This window comes from Falco cherrug, chromosome 13 (genome assembly GCF_023634085.1).
Source record: "Falco cherrug isolate bFalChe1 chromosome 13, bFalChe1.pri, whole genome shotgun sequence".
Classification (NCBI taxonomy): Eukaryota; Metazoa; Chordata; class Aves; order Falconiformes; family Falconidae; genus Falco; species Falco cherrug.
The window spans coordinates 31167315-31186704 of NC_073709.1; the positions used below are offsets into that span (position 1 = coordinate 31167315).

Here is a 19390-nt window from a genome sequence, read left to right on the forward strand (position 1 = left end):
TAGAATATTACTAGGCCACAAGGTCATTATTTTTATATTCTGCACTGATTTTTGCATTAGCATATACAGCGAAGAACCTCTTGGAATTGTACTGCAAATGAGCAGAGCATTGGGAGAGGTTCGCACTAATTCAGGAAGGCCCCAGGCCAGCGGTGGTTCTGCAGCCCTGCATTTCTCTCTTGCTTTGGGACTGCAGTGGAAGGGCTAAATTAAATTGCTGTTGCAGTCCTGTAAAAGCCTGAAAACCTCAGGCAGTCAACAGAAGTTCAAGTATATCCATAGCCTTTCTCGATATACCTTCCTTTACCTGTTGTTTTTCCTTATCCTTGTATTCAGCTCATTTCTGAGTTACTGTCCAGAAAATAAAGAGTTTGTCACCTTGTCAGTTGAACGCATTTAATCAAAAGAAAGTCATCCTAGTGTGGGCTAATGGCAAAGCCGTGGTGCGGCTGGCAGTGGCTAACATGGATGTATTCAGTAGGGCTGTGGCGGAGATGGAGTTACTGACTAAAACGCTATCACTTGACTGCTCTGATGGAGCTTCAGCATAATGGCATCTTCCTTCCACTCGCTCCGTTGCTCAGTTCAGCATATCCTACAGACTCAGGCAGCTTTAACCCTCCCTGTGACTAGAGTTCAGTATACCCTAAGGCAGTTTAACCATGCAAAAAGCGTTGTGCGGGAGTATCTGAACTCTTAATTACCCAGGAGCTGGTTCACCCAAGAGCAAGCTGGAACTGCATAAAACCTTTGAGCCAGGCAGTGGCAAGGGCTGCTGTGGTCCATAGGCTGCTTTTTATTCAACAGTATTGATTGTTCTTGGCAGATATGGAGCCTGAGAGCTTTGTGGTTTTGTTTGTTAGGGAAAATTAGAGGTCATTGTGAGACTTTGAGAGTCAATAAATCTAAATTTTGATGAAAAAGGCAAAATCCTACTCTGAAGTAGTGGCATGTGGCAGAGCAGTGAGGGAAGAAAGAAAGGGCTGGAAATCTTACTGCATCTTTCCCATCAGCCTGCAGAACAGAGAACAGAGTTGTGTTCTGTTCAGGACAGGACGAACAGCAAGGAAACGGTCCTTGAAAATAGTATACTGAAAAATCCCTTTGATGTGACACAAACCAGATGATTAATGTCAGGAAATGCCATCTTGGTGTTGCTACCCAGTTTATGATACTTGTAGGTGAGCTGACAATATGTACCCCTGCACGGAAACAAACTTGCAGCTTTTGCTGTCTGAAGTGATCAAAGGTTGTAGGTTCATATAGCAAAACTTGTCCTTGGTCAGAGTTTTATTTATATATTTACAATAGGGTGGTGCCTGGATTAATTCAGCCTTTTTCTCTGAGCTGGGTATTGGTAACTTAATCAAGCCTTACAGTATGCTCAAGGCACTAAGCATACCTTTCTAAACCTAAGTTCACAGAAATGTTTCTAAAGTCACACTGTAATATAGGAGAGGCCTTTTGCCTCATTTCTGCCTTGTGAGGGAATCATGGAATGGTTTTCTTTCCAGTCTTTCCCCCAACAGGGGTGAGCTTGCAAGCAAGACTTGCTTTTGAGGCTGAGCTCGTGTTTCTGAGCTTTCCAGGATGCTGCCATACCTGGTCTCCTTCCCAGAATGGTGTCTAAGGGTAAAAGCTATCCCAGCCAATGTTATTGAATTGCAGTTACTGATGTTTTGGGTCTGTTTGTGGGGTTTTTTAAATAAAAAGGCTACTTTTGAAAACAATTTAATGTGATACTGAGATGAACAGCATTGGCAAGACTGCTGTGTTTTGGGAATGCATGTAAAGGCCTAGGTATTTTCTTTATCAGTATACACTAAAGGCAGTCGTCATGTTTTGATGCAGTTTTAAAATCACTATTCGAAACCACCTTCAATTTCATTGGCAATATTAGCCCAAAGAAATTAGCTTCTTGGCTTAGGCACCTTTTTATTTGACTGTGAGGAGCCAGGAAATTATACTAGAACATCTTGTGGAGGCTCTTTTCTATGCACGCCCCTTGTCGAGGCTTTTCTTATTTATGCTCAAAGGATGCGTGTATGCCAAATGTTGAGACTAACAGGGAAATGTGTGCTGAACTAAATAAAACTTCTCTGTGCTCCAAGTTCTGGGGAGCTGAGGTCCCAGACAGTGGCTTAAACTTGTTTTTCCAGGCAGTGGCAGATGTGGTTGGCTACTCTTGGCTTCCCTTCTGGGTGTTCAGCATGGCCTGCTACAATTCTCTGTCTCAGAAATATTCAGTACTAAATGAGGGAGATTAGATCAGTGGGACAGAAACAGTGCCACACACTCAACATGTGTGGCAAAAGTTAGGCTTTACTGTAGGCAGCATTTCTTGGATTTGGACCTACACAGCAGATGCTGTTCTCATATATGTTCCAAGTGTGGTAAGATAGCGAGGACATTGTTATCGACTACGATAGCGTTGCTGGGACTGCTACTATGTTGAAAGCCGTGCAAGCCTCACTTTCACGGCGTTTCTCTCTCTTTAAAGTTGACATTTCAGTTGTTAAGTAGTACGGTCTGTCTGACTTCTGATGTGCTGTTTGCTCTGACGAGTAGCTGCTGGCCTTCCAAGTTCCATTTCTTTGAGTACACTGACCAGGTGATTGTCTTAGTCACTCTCATTTTTTAAAAAAACATCTTTCTCAATACAAAGTTGAGCCCTCAGCAGGATAACTCTTATAATACACACTACATAAGCATTAATGGACACAAACTTTCTGCATTCCAAGCCTCATCTTTCCTCTTCAGTCCCTCCTAATGAGCTGTTTCTTTCAAAAGCCTGTTTGAAGGAAGCGAATTAAATTGGAAGAGGAAGTTGTTTATCAGGAAATACATCTTTCAGCTTCACCCCTGCAACTTCATTTCGTGTTACCCCTCACGTTGCTTATGTATCGCACAATTTTATGGGAGACATTTCACTTCTATGTATTTTGCACCATGTTTTATTTTTATTTACTTACCTGCTTTGCACTGCATATGGCACACCCGATGCAATCATATGCCTACCTCTGTTGCAGCCAAACGCTGTGAATAGCTGAAGTTATGGGAAAAGTGGCATTTGCTGAGGATTATCTGCCAGCCTTTTTGGTTTCTGGGAATCTCTGAAATCCAGCCAGGCTATTTTTTTTTTCTAATCAGACAGCTTCTTACGGGGTTTGACCTGATGAATGGGTTTTAGGAGCCTCTTACAGGAGGTTAGGGACTGTCTTGTAGTGGGCGGGGATGCCTGGAGTAGATGTTCTGTAAATCCTTCTGAACCTTATGATCCAAACGGTCCTTCATCTATTCCTTAATCTTTCTTTGGATATATTGATACCTTATTTTGAAGTCTAGGTTATTAAAGCTGCTAGATAATTGCGACATATCCCTGAAGGATACAGAGTTAAGCACAGGCTGTTCTCTTCAGTAAAACCTTCCCTCTCATCCACTCTTTCAGCTGTTGAACCTAAAATCTTTCATGGCTTTTATTCCCGCATATAGATGGTAAGCAGACACAATATTCGTACTTCCCTTGAGCTGTGTTGTGAAAAGCCATTGCTGAGTGCTAAGGTGAAAATCCTGGTTTAATTTGTCTCCCAGACATGGCTATTGAGAACTCAGTTATTTCAGAATATGTTGCCACTGCTTTTCCCTTTGAAAAGACATCCTTTCTTTCTGAAGCCTTGACTGTAATTAAGATTAGTTATTTTTCACTTTCAATATTTAAATAAAAAATGAAAACTACTCTTTGGCACACCTAAGCCGTACTGTACATTGGACTGAAAGGATGGAATTTCTGTCTGATCCTCAAAGACAATTAAGTTACTCCCTGAAGCATGAAATTTAATTACCCTCATCAGAAGCAGCATGATGCAGTGGATTAGGACATGGGAATAAGAATCAGGAAATTTTCTCTCTGATCCTAGTTCTGCTATCTAGTTATTGACTAAATGAGTCACGTAACATTCCTGTACCTCCTTTTCACCCACCTGAAAAATGAGGTGTTTGATTTCTTTGCTAAGGGGCTGTGAGGTCTGTGTAAGCATGTAAAAGTATAATGGTTTGTATGAATGCTAAATGTTCCTGGGATTGCTTTCGTTTACATGCTGCCAGCAGTTACTGTGATTTGTTTTCATACAGTGAAATCCGACTTTTTGGCAGTGTTAGTTTCATTAAACGAAGTGTAATCAAACTCATATGCAAATAGGGCGAGGACTACGAGAGGAGGTGACACTAAAGAGCCATTGTGCATCAAAAAAGTATGCTGAGCTGTTCTTTTCACATCAGTTTTGATGCTACACCTTGGATATGATTACTAATCGTAGCATCCCAGGGGTGCCTCCAACTGTGTACTTCTCAAGAGTTGGAAGAAAGTTCCACCTTGCATGGCTTAACTGGGGAGCAGAAAGGAAAGTTCAGTGACAGATGAACAAACTCCTCTGGGTAAGTTTAGCTCTATTATATTTGCAAGTGCAGCAAATCTCTTACTGGAGCGATTAGTCATGTCATGTCTGTGGGGAGCTCCCATGAAAAACTCAGAACTGTTCACTGGAAGTCATGGAATACCTAATTAAAAGAATTTCTTCTGTCACTCAAAAACCCAGCACTTCCTTGTGTCTCAGCCCCACTTGGCCAACAGAGCTTTTGAGTAGAGGAGTTTCTTAGCATGCCCGTAGCATTAAGTTTACATTTCAGAATGGTCAGTAACAAAAATTATCCTCTTAAATATCTAGGTTACTCTTTCCACATATATTTTAGAAAGGAAAACTGAATTAATAATAACCCTGCCTTTTAATGGGTTATGTTCCAGTGCAAAGGTGACAGGTTACTCAGTTGAAAAGGTGTTTGCCCTCCACCATGCAATGTAATTTCATTGTCTGTCTTTGAATACCCCTTTCTTCCAGGGCCTCTGCCTGTATTAAGTTCCATGAAAAGAGTCTCATTTGTAATCACAAGAATTAGATTTAATTGTGAGGCTGCAGCTCTTCAGTTAATTACCCGATTCAATTCTTTACAGCGCTCAAATGTAAGTCTTCACATTTTCAGAGCAAGGAATTTACTTTAAGCAGGTTAGTAAAGAAATTTTTTTGTAACAGTGATTTTTCTAAGATGCACTCAGGAAAGAAATAAAAAAATTAATATTTTTAACTAAGGAAGTTGACAAGAAAATATATTTTTCTGTCATTTTTTTTCTTCTGCCATTTTAATAAATTTTCCCATGTAGAGTAGTTGTGTTGTGGCCTTGCAGCATGCCCCAAATATAGGAGGAGCTTCTATTACCAATGAAACCCTAGTGGCTTAATTGCAGACTGTCATTGTTAACCAAGAATAAGTATAATATAATAATATCCCTTGTGGGCAACTTGTGTCTCACTGAAACCTAAAGCAATTTCTGCCATATTGCGGTATCGCCTCAGTTCTACCATTCTCAGTAGAGTAGCTGTACAAAAGAGCCCAGGATTGCGGTCCTAAAAGGATGGGAGAGTTGGCTTCCTTCCCAGCACGAGGGGATATCACCGCAGTCTGGAGCCAAAATCTTGTTGGTCACCTGTCCTAGGCAAGCTAATCGCACACTGTGCCTGACTCATCGGTCAGGCCTAGCAGAATCAGAGAGCGTTTTCGTGGGGGTGTTATTAGCTTTATCTTAAAAGCGTAAAAGGCAAGAAAATCATTACAATTATTTAGTCTTTTTTTATGGTAAAACTTTCGTGAAGCCATCGTATAAAGGCATTTTGAGGGAAGGGCAGGGAAGCGTTCTTGAAGCCAGTCACAGGAATGTTAAAGATCTGATCCAATGACACCAATAAAGGTCTTAAGTGTATTTAACCTATAGCTGACAGTTACGTCTTGCTTATGCAAAAGGCCATAGGAAAGGGTAGGAAGACAGCTGGCATTAAATCAATAGAGGAAAATGTATACCTTTTTTCTTTCTCTTATTAAGTAGAATGATCTGTGAGCAGAAGGGGTTGCGTTGCAAACTTTCTGCAATGCACATCAAGAATTTTCTCGTTTAATGCTAAATAATCTCTTGCATTAATATTCAGTAACTTTATTTGTTGCCATTTTAGAAAGTAGATCCTTTCCAGGACTGTATCATCATGCATCAAATTCAGGCCCTGCTGTCTTTTAAGTAATTTTAAGATCAGTAAACTGAAATTAATTTAAACTTGATAATCAAAAGTAATTACAAGACAGTGTATTGTATTGTTTGAACTAATGAGAAAAAAGTTTGCATAGCCTCTGGGTCATTTTATTTTCTTTTCCTTCTGTCTCTTAGAATTGTATTGGCATCTTCTTTAAAGCATTTTTCAATTTTCTGTTTGCCGCAGCCTGAAAAGGTCTGATCTGGTTCTTCCTTTGTGCAGTGCCCATTAATTGCTGAAGCAAAAGAAAATCTGGAGCAGTATGGTGGCAAGATTAAAACCTGTTATAAACTCTTGTATAATTATGCAATGGCATGCAGGATGGAAGAAGTTATGTTCTTTCACCAATTCATCTAGTAAAGGGAAAAAGTTCTCTTTTGGACTCCTACTGATAATTTTTAATTCTGCCCTTAACAAGGTTTCATTCTCAAATATCAGCTTCTAATTTTTTCACTACCTTTATCATGCCGCAGGTGGATTTTGATGTGAAATACTCTGATGCGGTTGCTGCTATTGCTATTTAATTTTGTAATTCCCAAAAGTTCACTGAACCTTTTACCAAAGAGATAAAACTAAGTCCTTGCCGAGATACATTGCGTTTTCCTCCCAGACATACCATGATAAGTGTTGGTAACAATAGGAGTATTTTAGATGAGAGAGAGCCTGGACCTGGAGAAATAAAATCACTCTGTAACTCAGCTTAGGTATGAGGAGTCTGTTAAATTCCACAATTTTTTTCTGTAGCAAGTGGAAATGAGAGAGCAATGCGCAGCTTGAATTCAGAGAGCTTTTTTCTGTAGGAGAGGGGACAGTTCGAAGTTCTCATCTTCCCTCAACTCCCTATTAACAGCTCTTGGGAGCACATGAGCTGAATCGTGACCCAGGAGGGACCACGCAGCAATCATTTCCCACACCACAGTTCAAGCACATTTAGCCCTCATTTACTATATATAAGGCAATAGGATTTAAGGGTCAGTTCTTTGATTTTTGCTAATTGTTTCCGTAGTCTCCTCATATATTGAAGACTCTTGCTTTCAAATTGGCCTCTAAATGCGAGAAAGCAGTGGCTTTATCAGAGCCAGTGGGATAGTGTTCTGGGTGAAACTTAACTTGTGCCTAGGGGCTGGTGCGATCCAGCCGTGCGCTGTAACTGAAGACATAGGTGGCAACATGGGCGTCAGGCTGGCTGATGGCATGGAAATTAATTCTGCCTTCCAGATGTAGATGGATACCTGGGGAATGGCCACAAAGATGGTTGCTGTACATGGGATGTCAAGACTGAAGTCCCAAAACTTGTTGGAATCAAGCATTTTGAAATCCCTCTTTAGCAGGATGAAAGAGCACCCAGTGAGTATGTGTGTGTGTTAATTGGATTGCAAATCATTTATCCATGAAGACAGACAAACACAGGATGCAAGTGTACTGGCTTGAGATTTTACTTGAGAGTTCTAGCACTTCTTTGTTTTGTTTTGTTTGTTTTAATTCACTGCCTCCAAGAGAGCATCCTGAGTTGTACTTGCAATTAATCAGTGTTGGCATTACCCAGAGGAGCATGCAAAGTGGCATCTGAAGCATTAGTGTATTGATTAGAATTAATCAGGAATGTGTTCCTCCTGAAGCTACACGCTGTATGAACAACTGAAGAGTGTCAAAACTATAAATATCTCTCAGAAATTGAGTTTCCATGAAAACTGGATTATGGCTTCTGAAACTGGGTAACTACATGTGAAATAGAGGCAGGGGAGCAAAATCTCATACCTGGCAAACTTGAGACATGCATGGGAGGCTTAAGAAAGGTGAGGTTACAGAGAAGTACTGCGGCTTGCTGAGGATCGAACACCTGACCCTTGCAGAGCTGTGCAAGGCCCAAAGTGGTTTCTAGCACACCTTCATGTTAAGCAGCGTGAATGAGTATGTAGAAGGTCATGTGAAAATTCAGCCCTTGTACTGTGTTCAGGTTCTGTCAGCAACATTTTCTGTTTCAGGGAAGAGTGATACAGCCTTGCAAGAGAAACTCTGGGTGTTGCCCAGGCTTTCTTAAAGCAACAAATTATCTTCAGATAATATATCCAGGTCTGAACTTGTCTAAACTCTGAAAATATTTGGATCTAGGATTTTGAGCTACTCTGTTACTGAAGACCGTGGTGTTACTAATTTCTGTCTCAATCTACGTATATCGCAGATTCTAGATACCTGAGCATACTTCTTTCTTATTGCAACTTCAATGAAGGTCCTGTTGGGTGGATCTGGTGGCTTGCTGTATCAAAACACTGAGCAGTGCCTAAACTACAATATAATGTGCTGGTTCACAGCATAAAGGATTAGATTAAGGTGTTAAACTGTGGTCTTTTTTTATTGCTTGAGACGGTATCTAGAGAGATCATCTTGGTTATTATGGCAAATGTTGTGGTAAAAATAGGTTTTGATGTTAGAAGCCTGTGCGGAGGTGATAGCTATGTGCACAGAAACCGATGCCTTTGTCCTTGCAGTCATCAGTTTACCGGTCTGATTCATCACTCTACAGAGTGCTTGGAGGTAACAAGAGCAATCTGTTATCTGCTGTAGTTTGCTTTTGGGACCTGTTTCATGGAATTGCGGAATGGTTGAAGTTGGAAGGAACCTCTGAGATTGACTAGTCCAACTTCCCTGCTTGATGCAGGGTGAACTACAGCAGGTTGCTCAGAGCCCTGTCCAGTCAGGTTTTTAAGATCTCCAGGGATGGAGACTCCGTAAGATTTCTGGGCAACTTGTTCCATGTTCAGTCACCCTTAGAATAAGTATGTTTTCTCCTGTGTTGAAATGGAATTTTTTTGCCTTTCAATCCAAGCAAATTTGCCTTGTGCTTGCATGTTGACCTTTTGTTGGATACCATGATCTCATTCTGTCTTCCTTCCATCCTCCCATAGCATATAAACGTTGATAAGATCCTTCCTGAGCCTACTCTTCTCCAGTCCCAATTTTCTCAGCCTCTACCTGTGTGTTGGATGCTGTAGTACCTTAATCATCTCTGTGGCTGTTTGCTGGACTCACTTCATAAGTCCATGCCTGTCTTGCGATGGAGAGTCCAGCACTGGACCCAGTGCTCCAGATGTGTCTCCCCAGCGCTGAAGAAAGGAAAGAACCACCCCTTTGATCTGCTCTTCCCAGTGCAGCCCGGGAAGCTATTGGCCTTCCTTGTCATTATTGCTAGCTTATGTTCAGTGTTTTGTCCACCAGGACCCACAAGTTGTCTTTTGCAAAGCCGTTTTTCGGCCTGTGCTGGTGTATGCTTTGTTCCTCCCCGGAGGCAGTGCTTTGCGTTTTACTTTGTTGAACTTCATGAGGTTCCTGCTGGCCCAAATTTCCAGCCTGTCAAGGCCCATCTCAGTGGCAGCCCAACCGTCCTGTGTATCAACCACTTCTCCTGATTTGCCTGGACACTTGCTGATGGTGCGGCCTGTTCCACTATCTAGGTCATTAATGAAGATAGAAAACATTATTGGCCCCACTGCTGGCCCAGAGGTATACCACCAGCAGCTGGCTTTGTACCAGAGCTGGGCTTTGTACCACAGATGACAACCCTCTAAGCCTGGCAGTTCAGCCAGTTTTCAGTCCACCTCCCTGTCCACTTACACAGTCTGTACTTCGATCCGTTTGTCAGTGAGGATGGAATGGGAGATGCCATTCAAAACCTTAGTAAAGTCAAGGTAAGGAACAGCCACGGCTGCCCTCATCCGCCAAGCTGATCAGCAGCACAGAAAGCTATCGCGCCGGTTAGCATGATTTCAGCATCAAGAGGTTCCACTTCTGGTATTTCCCCATCTATCACAAAGATGACTGAAGTTGCTTTTCCGGTCTTTCTAAAATTACATTTGTAACATATAGGCCACCAATAGAAATTTAATAAAGCTCTACTAATTAACATCTAATGCATATCACTTATGCTGAAGTAGATCTTGCTGCTGCCAGGCAGTCTGTAGCACAGGATCTGTAAATGAGTCTGGGTCTGATAAATACATGTGTTGTACAGAAAAGCCTAGAGACCGGAGTCCCTGTTCTGCCACGAAATGACAGCAGAATCGACTCCCATCCAGATTTGCCCGTTGGGTCTCTCTACAGACCCAGCAGCTATTTTTAGTGCCCCTGATAAATCCACCAGTTAGTGTCATCTTTAGCTCATTTATTTTCATGTCTCTGAAGAAAGAGGCTGATACTTGGGATTTCTTTTCACATGAATCTTTGAATCTCAGACAACCTATTGTAGGAATTTGTACTGCAAAATATGAATATATTTTGTAACGAATCTGGACTTGAGTGAGTCTGCCTTTTCCAGTCTCGCATTGTGGTGATATAAAATACCTGCTTGGCAACAGCTCTGGGAGTTAATAAAGTTTCTGTGGTAAACTGTGAGAGGCCTGAGAATTTCAAACTAAAGTTATTGCACCAGTAACTCAGAAAAGCAATTCCTAAAACTCCTGGCACATTTATCCAGAGGGTTAGCAGTAGCACAAAAATGGAAATCATTGTCGAGAGCCACTGCGTACTTGGAATTAAAATCCATCAGTCTTCTGAAGCTGAGGAGAACGATTTTCATGACATACAGATGCTTCTGTATTTCATAACCAAAATTAAATCTAGGTGTTTTTTTACTCTATTTGTAGGGAAATTCATATCCTCTAATCTCTATGATGTAGCTAATTTGAGATGACATTAAAAGAAATAATGCACACAGAAGCTAAGCATTTACAATACTCTCAATGCTTTATTTTATTTAATTTCAGTAAAAGCATATTTATCTGTTTGGGGGACAGGGACAGAAAAGGTGCAAGGTTGCCAAAATCCCCTTCTCAAGCAGGAACCTTGAGCACAGAAGTTAGAAAGATGAGATGTGGAAATGAAAATAACTGTAAAATAATGAAACATAGCAGCATAGTTTCACTCTTCTTCCTGGAAAAGGAGGGAGGAAGAAATTTGGTAAATCATTAAAAAGCAGCATTTACTTTTCAGGGTTGCAAGTTGAACTGTTAGCTGTTGGCAAGGTCTTTATGCAGCTCCCTTGCCTGCTGGGAATTTTGTCCAGTTCAGCAGAGTGTAATGACACCTTTGTGTCCCTGGTGAGATAAACAGTGTGTCTGCTCTGGAGAAAAAAAAGTCTTCTAGCTGGTAGCAGTACAGGGTCTGTGATTTGGGATTGATCCATGCTTGTAGCAAGCACAAGTGATGGTTAGTTGGTGCAAAAATGATTTTGGTGTACTTTTGGAGAAAAAAAGCATTTGGTGTACTTCTGCAGAAAAAGGCTCTTGTTATGGATGCCAGATAAACTGTCTAGTTTCTTTTGGTCAGAACATCCATTCCAGTGGGTTCCCTTCCACAAGGAAAATATGTTCTGTGCATGATCCATGTACAAACACAAACCCATACACCAGGTGGTGATGAGGGTGCTTGGTGAGAAAACATTTTTGTAAGAGCAGTGAAAAACATGTTGCCCCTGACCCAATTTGTCAACTAGAAATAGTTACAGTCTTCCTCAAAAATGCTTAATATTGGTGTTTGAAAGCAGCTTAAGGAACCAGAATAAGTTTTTGTTCTCATCTTTTAAAAAGTGGAGCTGGAACTGTAAAGAGCATTTCCTAATAAGGCTTTTAGACCCCTGTTGTCTAGTTTGGCCCCAGCTGACCAGTTGCAGTACACTACAAAGAGGTCTTTTTCCTAGGTGCTGTGTTTTTTCCTGTAACAAAAGAGAAATGTGAAGAAGTGGATTAGTAGTGACGAGTGGCTTTGCAGAATCTCTCGTCTCTGATCATGTTTATGGTTAGTGAGTAGGCACTGAATAAACTGGGGTGAAATGGGCAACGGGCTCTGTATCACTGCTGAGGTACTACACACCTCCTGGGAAGCAGCCCTTCACGAATGGTGTCAACAACTGGTTTTACTGGCAGCCTGTGCCCAAGAATGAAAGGTGAAACAGGCCAGAGCCTGATACTGTACAAGTATTTTATTCCTGAAAGTTTTCCTTGCAGATCGTATTTCCAGTATATTGAGGAAAAGACAGATACTTACATTTATACTGTCTAGTATAGATGTCTTTAGACGCGTCTTGCTGGACACAGAACATTTGAAATGTAAATCAGAGGGTGACGTGTAAGAGCTGAGGGTGTAGGAGTAGTTCCTGCGCTGCCTGGCAAGGTGTTTCAGGTGGAGCAGCAGACGCAGCTGATCAGAGGGGAGAAGGTGGTTCTTAAAGACAGCCAGGCCTTGATGTCTCCTAGCATCTCAGAGAGGCTTTTTGTTCTTATTTACTTGTGGCAACAAGCAGACTAAATTGAAACACTATTGTTAGCCTCCAGGGCCGCTAATCCAGTTCCTTAGTTCCACTAATTACTTGGTGGGGCTGTTTGTCTGGGAGGCGATGGGGGGAAGGAAGTGCAAGGAGAAATGGCATGTGATAGTTGCAGTGCTTCACGCACGTGTAGATGTTCCAGCCAGCTGTACAGCTATATTAGAAGCAAAGCACAGTACCTCAACCAGCGACACAGCGCTGGGAATTACAGGTATTGCGCAAGCCCTGGAGACTGGCTTATTGCCTGAGTGACTAAGAGACTGCGCCGGTAAGAAGCAGGAGGAGGGATATTTAGAGGAGGGGTGTGTGCAATACAGATTTCACAGCTTGCTTTGCAAAGAAAGTTCTTTTAGACAGCAGGCAGACAATCTGGGAGCACAGAACTGACAGTAGAGTGCAATAAGCTGCTATTTAGCTGAGTTTTCAACATCTTAGCTGGGTGGAAACCTTGCTCCTTAGAAGCTTGTGTTGGCAAAATCCATAGGAGGGAAAGGCCTTGACCACAGGGCACTGTGAGGGGAGTGAGGGCTGGCATAGGAGGCACAGTACGATTAGCCATATGTGGAACTGCTCCTCTGGGGGATTTGGTCCTTGTCAAGTAAAGAAACCTTTCTCACCACTCTTCTCCTTTGTTCTTTCCTCTTGCTGTATGATGCGACCAGATGGGTGTTGCTTCAAAGGAGAGTTGGACACCTGGAGAAACCATTCCGGGTCTCACTGGAGTATGTTGCTAGTGGGAACAGGAGTATAGCCGCTGTGGATTCCTTTGCCATGAAGAACTGCAGCACAGGTAATGTCGAGTATTTTATTGCTTCTAACTCATAGTCTTTTAATGCCTTTTTGGAGAGGAGCACAAATTCTGGCTGCTACAGAACCTTCACAGAATGAAAGGTTCTCACCAAATCAATCATTTAAATAAAAAAAATAGGGTGCTTTCCAGGAAAGACTACTTTTAATGTTGCCCTACAAGTTTTTAATGTTTTAAAGGAAACAAGTTGTTGGGATTTTTTTTTCTCTTTGGAAAAAATTTCTAAGAAAATTTCACTTTGGGAGAGCCAAAGTAGTACTCATCTTGACTTGCCAGATGCCTGTCCTGACAATTTTCTGCAGTAGAAAGTAGAACAGATGAGTGGTTCCTAGACAGGCAGCTTACAAGCCATCTTTTTGATGTTCCTGGTAACAAATTTCAGGGTTGTTTTTTAAACAACTGTGGAAAATTTGATTCTAATAAAGTATGCCTTTCTTTGGCGATGTTCCAAAGCAGTTATGGCCGAGGAACCCCTAACAGCTCAGTGTAGTGCATGGAATTTTAATAATGGGCAACGTTAATGCAGGTTACTTTTTTAAATACAAGCTCTGTTATCAAGTATGTAAATTTAGTGCTTCATGCCACAGACAGCTGCATTTTAGTTCTGCCAGCTTTATGGAGCTTGTGAATCATACTGAAATCTTTAGGTGTTATGTCAGTGAAGAGTATTATTACTTAGAGCACTTAACACATTACCTTTTGTCCATTTTATTTATTTGGAGTACTGCTGTGTTGAGCTGCATGTCCTTCTTTTCAAGCTGTCTAGGACAGGTAAATCTGCTGGAGAATAGATGTTATTTTGGTTATTTACGTTGCTCTCCACAAAGGCCAGTTGTATTAGGGGGTTTATTGTACTGTCTATACATAAAGGCGATCTCTAAGCTGCAACAGGGAACAGCCTGACACTGCTCAAAGTGTGAGGCATGCTCAAACAGAATGCGCCTGTTCTGCTGATGATGTGCGGAATGCGTCTTGGTGTCTAACGGAGGCTGAAAATAAAGTATTTCAACTCCCCAAAACAAAAAAGTGAACGAGACAGAAGTCATTCAAATCCACAGTGCTTTGAGAATTCATTGCCACAGATTTCACAACAGGCTACAGGAGATATTCAGCTCCCATGAAGGTGTATGAATTATTCTCTTGGGAGTGCTTGAAGGAGAGCCATAGTGAGGGACAGTCAGTGGAGTGAAAGCATGATGTTGGCTGAGTGAGCTTATACCAGTTCTGGGCACCGTTCTACAGATGACAGATGTCAGTTGCTGAGGCTATTTAGATATATTGTGAGCAAAAGGAGGAACAAATCTCCCATTTTGTCTACAGATTTGTAGCCATTGGCTACTCCCCTGCTCCGCTTACAGGACACGGTGTATGAACAATACCACCAAGGAATAAAGCCACTTGTACTTTTTTGGCTTGGTTGAAACCACTAAGCCTTTTGCACACAGCTGAAGAGGTGGTACTGTGTCCTTTTACAAGAAAGATGGTGGTGGTGAACAGCCGAGGGTGGTATACCAGGTCTGGACGAAATGGGAAAAGCAATAAGAAAAGATTAATCTAAATCTAATTTTTCTGCAGCTGTTAGAAGCCTTTAGGCAGCCTAGCTACTTGGATGCCTTGTCACTGAAGCACCTAAAACACAGGTGAATTTGGGAAAGAAACATCTGAGAAAGAGTCGTAAGCCTGCAGCCTATTTTTTCTAACCTTTTTTGAAGACTATGTAAACAACTTAAAAAGAAATTAAGGTCCATAGGCAATCTTAGGAAATCAGGCTACTATTTCCATAAGTGGATACAGGCTTTGGATCTGAATTAGATGACAACAGGGGCTTGAAGAAGGTAGGAGTTTGAGGCTGGTACTTGCTTCTGAGCATTAGCAATTCCATTTTTTGAGTTTTTTAATCATGGAAAAGATGGGATTTTTATTGCATTTGAACTGAAAAAAATAACAGCTTATTTGATACTGAATGGGGAATTAAAACTTAAAAAACTATTCAGATGCTGCTAAAATTGTGGGTTTGGGGTTTTTTTTTAAATTCTAAATTTAAAAATTGTAGATTCATATCCCATCTAACTACTAATTGTTGGGTGGAAACATAACTCTAATCATTGCAATGTCTTAGTTATGCTCCACATTTCCCTTTCTTCATTCAACAGTGCGGCGGATTAGAAAATCAAAGTGATTTTTCACTTGAGTATCTTCACATTTCCCAGTTCCCATCATATAATGACTCTTGATTGGGTCAGTTTGCTAGAAAAAAGGAAAGCCCTTACAGACTGTGGGGTTTCATTTGGTTTTGGTGGTGGCTTTTTTGGGGGCGAGGTGGTGGTGGTGGTGGATTGTTGGGTTTTTTGTTTTTGTTTAGTTTTAAATGCTCGGGATTGGCCAAACTGCATTTGGTGCATCTTTTACCAACTGCTTGCTGTAGTTCACCACCACTGTTCTTCTGATGCCCTCCATCCTCTGGCTTTAATTCTTTAGGGGCTTCTTAGCACTTGACATGTGCTAAGTGCTTTTTGCTTTTTACAGTAAGTTTTCCTGAACCATAGGATTAGGTTTTGATCAGAAAGCCCCTGCAGTCAACAGAAAGCTGCTTGGACTTCTGTAGGTTTTGGATCAGGACAGTTAGCAGGTAGCATTGCCCATCATCCTACAGCTAATTGACTTTCAATTACTGTCTGAAATGTGAAGCAGAATGTATTTGTCAGCATGTAAAACCTAAACTATTGATTGTCTAATTTGTTTTATTACAACTTACTATTTAAATACGTGCAGTATCCAAAGGGGGAAAAATATTACAAATTGCAGGGAAGTAATATATTAATTTAATAGTGTCAGTTAAAAATTTGTTCCTTCTACGAGTAAAGTAATTGGTACAGTGGCATTTTACAGTTGATGGTAATTTCTAGTAATAAAAATAGAGTTCATTTCCTAAGTAATGTATTGACTTATTAATGATATTTAATGGTTTTCTTACTGATTTTCTTATTGCAGTTGTAAATTAATTAATTTGCTAACTTATTTCCAAAAGTCTTAATTAAAGTATTTAATAGTAAGCACAAGTAAATGGCAAGACACTGTTTTACTTAGCAATGTTCGATTTGCCAGTTCTAAGTAACTTTTTAAGTAAGGGGTGTGGAGATCAAATGCTTCTAAAACGTGTTAAAGGTTTAATGATGCTCTGAGGCTGTTAAAAGCAGTTATTTCAGACACTCAGCCTGTCCAAGAGGAAGCACTTAGCTTTCAAGTTTTCAAGCTCAGTAAGCAACATAAAAAACATACTTATTTTGGAGAGGGGAGAGACTGTGTGTCGTTGATTAGGTGAATGCTTCTGTCCAACTCAGCAACAGCTTCTTTTCAGTAGGTACTGAAAGTACATAGAAATATACTCATTGCCTTCAGAGCTGGTAAGCAGTTAGGTCTGTAATGATCTCATGGTTGTAATCCATATGCATATTTCTGAAATGAGGTTAATGTTTTACTAAAAGCCAAATCATTGATCCAAAGCAGAGGACCTCTCAAGAAAGGAGAAATTCTGAAGACCTGAAGGTGATTTTACTGGAAGAAGAGAGTGTGAGGGAAGAGTAAAAATGTGGACTTGCAGCATGTATGAAGAAATATGAGCAACTGCCAGACAGAATTTTTCGTGATTCTGTTTAATAAATAGATCTATGAATCAACTGCAAGAAATCAATAAGGGCTCTCTCCAAACAGGATTACTTATGTTATCTGAATCATTACTGAAATGCCGGTTTTGTGTATTCAGACAAAACCTGAATATGTATCATTTCAGTTTTCCCACGTATGCTCACTTTCTGCAGTTTGTCTTATAAATTAATTTACTGAGAGGATTTTGTGGTTAACTGAACTTAATGAAATACCAGTGAGCCCCTTTTCAAAATGAGTTCTTGATGCTTCCTACTGGAAAATTGCCTAGAAAAGTTAACCTCTTCCAAACTGAGAACTGAAATAATTTCGGTGTATCCAATAGAATCGTAGAACAGCCCAAGTTGGAAGGAACCTCAAAGATCATCTGGTTCAACCTCTCATGGGAAAGGGAGCCTAGGTGAGATCATCTGGCACCCTGATCAGCTGCATCCTGAAAACCTCCACTGAGGGGGACTCCACCACATCCCTGGGGAGGTTGTTCCAGTGATTGCTTGTCCTCACGGTAAAAAATTTGAACAGAGGTTTCTAAGTGAAGTCCCACATAACACAGGGCTAATTTAGTTGTTAAGAATTAATTGATAAAAATTTCGTATAACTTTTAAGTTGTTTCACTTGAGTAAAATTGCAAGGTGTTTACAGAAGATTTACTTAACTGTGTCAATATATTTTTTATTAATTATTTGCTTAGTTGTAATTATGGGACAGTGGAGAGAAGATGTGTCCCTTTAGTGGAACCAACCATGTCTTCTTATATGGTCTGGAGACCCACCACTGGCCAGAAATTCAGAGAAACAGGCGAACAGAACAATGAGCATATTTGGTGTTGTGCCATTGTTATAAAACTGAAAAACAGACATTAAAAAAATTAGTAGTTTTACATTTCAGAAGTAGTTGTCTTTATTTAAGGTTTAGGACCACCACTTACCATAAGACAGGCTTGGCCTGTCGGGTCATTTTTGTGTAAAGGAAACTGGAGAATTTCCTTTGGCACTAACACCATGCTTAAGTAGCTTACCAAGCCAGAGAATAGATCCAGAGTTAATTGAAGTCAATGGAACTATTCAGTATGTTTGGATTAAGTTCTGAGTACCCTTCATTAAAAAAAAATAAAGAATAGGCAGATTGGCTGCATTTTCCTTGGAGTGGCCTATGCTATTTATACAGTTCCACTGAGCTGGTTTTCCTGTGGATCTAATTTCACTAAGTAGGCATTTGGAAAAGCCTTACTATTTTAAGAATATTTGCCTCCAAATGCTTTGGCGACTACCTTCCTCCCCATTCACCTCTGCTCCCCCCATGAGGTAGGACCGATTATTCTGACTTCAGGTTGTGTGCCAAAAACCATCTCTAACTTGCTAGTGTTTTAATCCTGTAGGGATCTTGTGTTGGATTAAAAACTACTTTACAGATGAATGTGGTGGCTGTAGTGAAGTTAAATCATTTTAAGGTAATTCCAAAGTGAAAATTATTTCGCTTGTGGTTTGAGCCCATTTGAGTAAAATAAATTTAATGCACTTGTTATGGGGCTTATCTTTGTTTTCATTTTTCATTTTCATCTTTTTAAAATTAAGTTATATTAATGCTAGGAATAAAAAAAATTAAACAAATTTAGTCTTAATATTGTTTCTAGAAAAGGCAGAGTAACTCAATTAGAGGTAGAGGAGCTTCTTACAGTAGTGAATTAGTGATTATGCATTTCTGTTGCTGACTGAACACCAGCTTCTTGCGGAGCCAAATTTAAACAATGATGGTTATGTTAAATAATTTAATCTATTTAGAACAGTAGTTGTACTCACCAAGGGGTGGATGAACCTGAATATTTAGAGCATTTGGTTTTCATAGGTCTGTCCTGCTAGTATGTTGGTGAATGGGACCTTGTGTCCTGTGGTTTTATTTAGTAATCAACTGATCATATATTTGGTTTTTTAAGGTATGAGGAGGGAGGTAAAAAAAACATTTGAGATGGTGTAATAATGCTCATAAAGCTGGTCTTTAAAATCGATGCGTTCATACAGGTGGCAGAAGGGCTGGAATCTACCACAGCAGGATCAAACATGCGTGTTTCCTAGACAAAGTTACTCTCTTAGCAGAGTGGGCAGGTTCATCTACTCTAATTCAAAAAAGGTAGGTGATTTGGGTTAAGAAACAGAATTGAGCAATCTCAGGCCTTAAAATTCAAAACTTTAGTAATCAAAAGAGATGGGCTTGCTCATACGAGGTACTGGAAACTGTTTGAAAGACACTGCAGATTCCTCAGTTCCCCTGCAAATGCTGGCAGTTGTGGTCTTAAGTACTTTTTAACGCTTTGAAGAATTGGCCAATACATTATCTTTTTAATGCTGTATATGATTTTTATCCTGACCTTCTCCCTTAATTAAGGCTTATTTCAACATGGGAGCCATTGATTCAGTGGAAGAAAATGAACTCTGTAATCTGCTTTCCCCAAATTGAACTTATTTTTAT

General features: G+C 40.4%; 1 protein-coding gene across 1 annotated transcript in view; it reads left to right on the top strand.

The window, feature by feature from the left end:
• The window catches only part of ALK (ALK receptor tyrosine kinase), a 281080-nt gene that overhangs the window by 164384 nt on the left and 97306 nt on the right, over positions 1-19390 (top strand). Inside the window, exon 5 of the mRNA XM_014277243.3 lies at positions 13116-13243. Within this exon, the coding sequence (XP_014132718.2) occupies positions 13116-13243 (128 nt within the window). The remainder of the gene's footprint in view (positions 1-13115; positions 13244-19390) is intronic.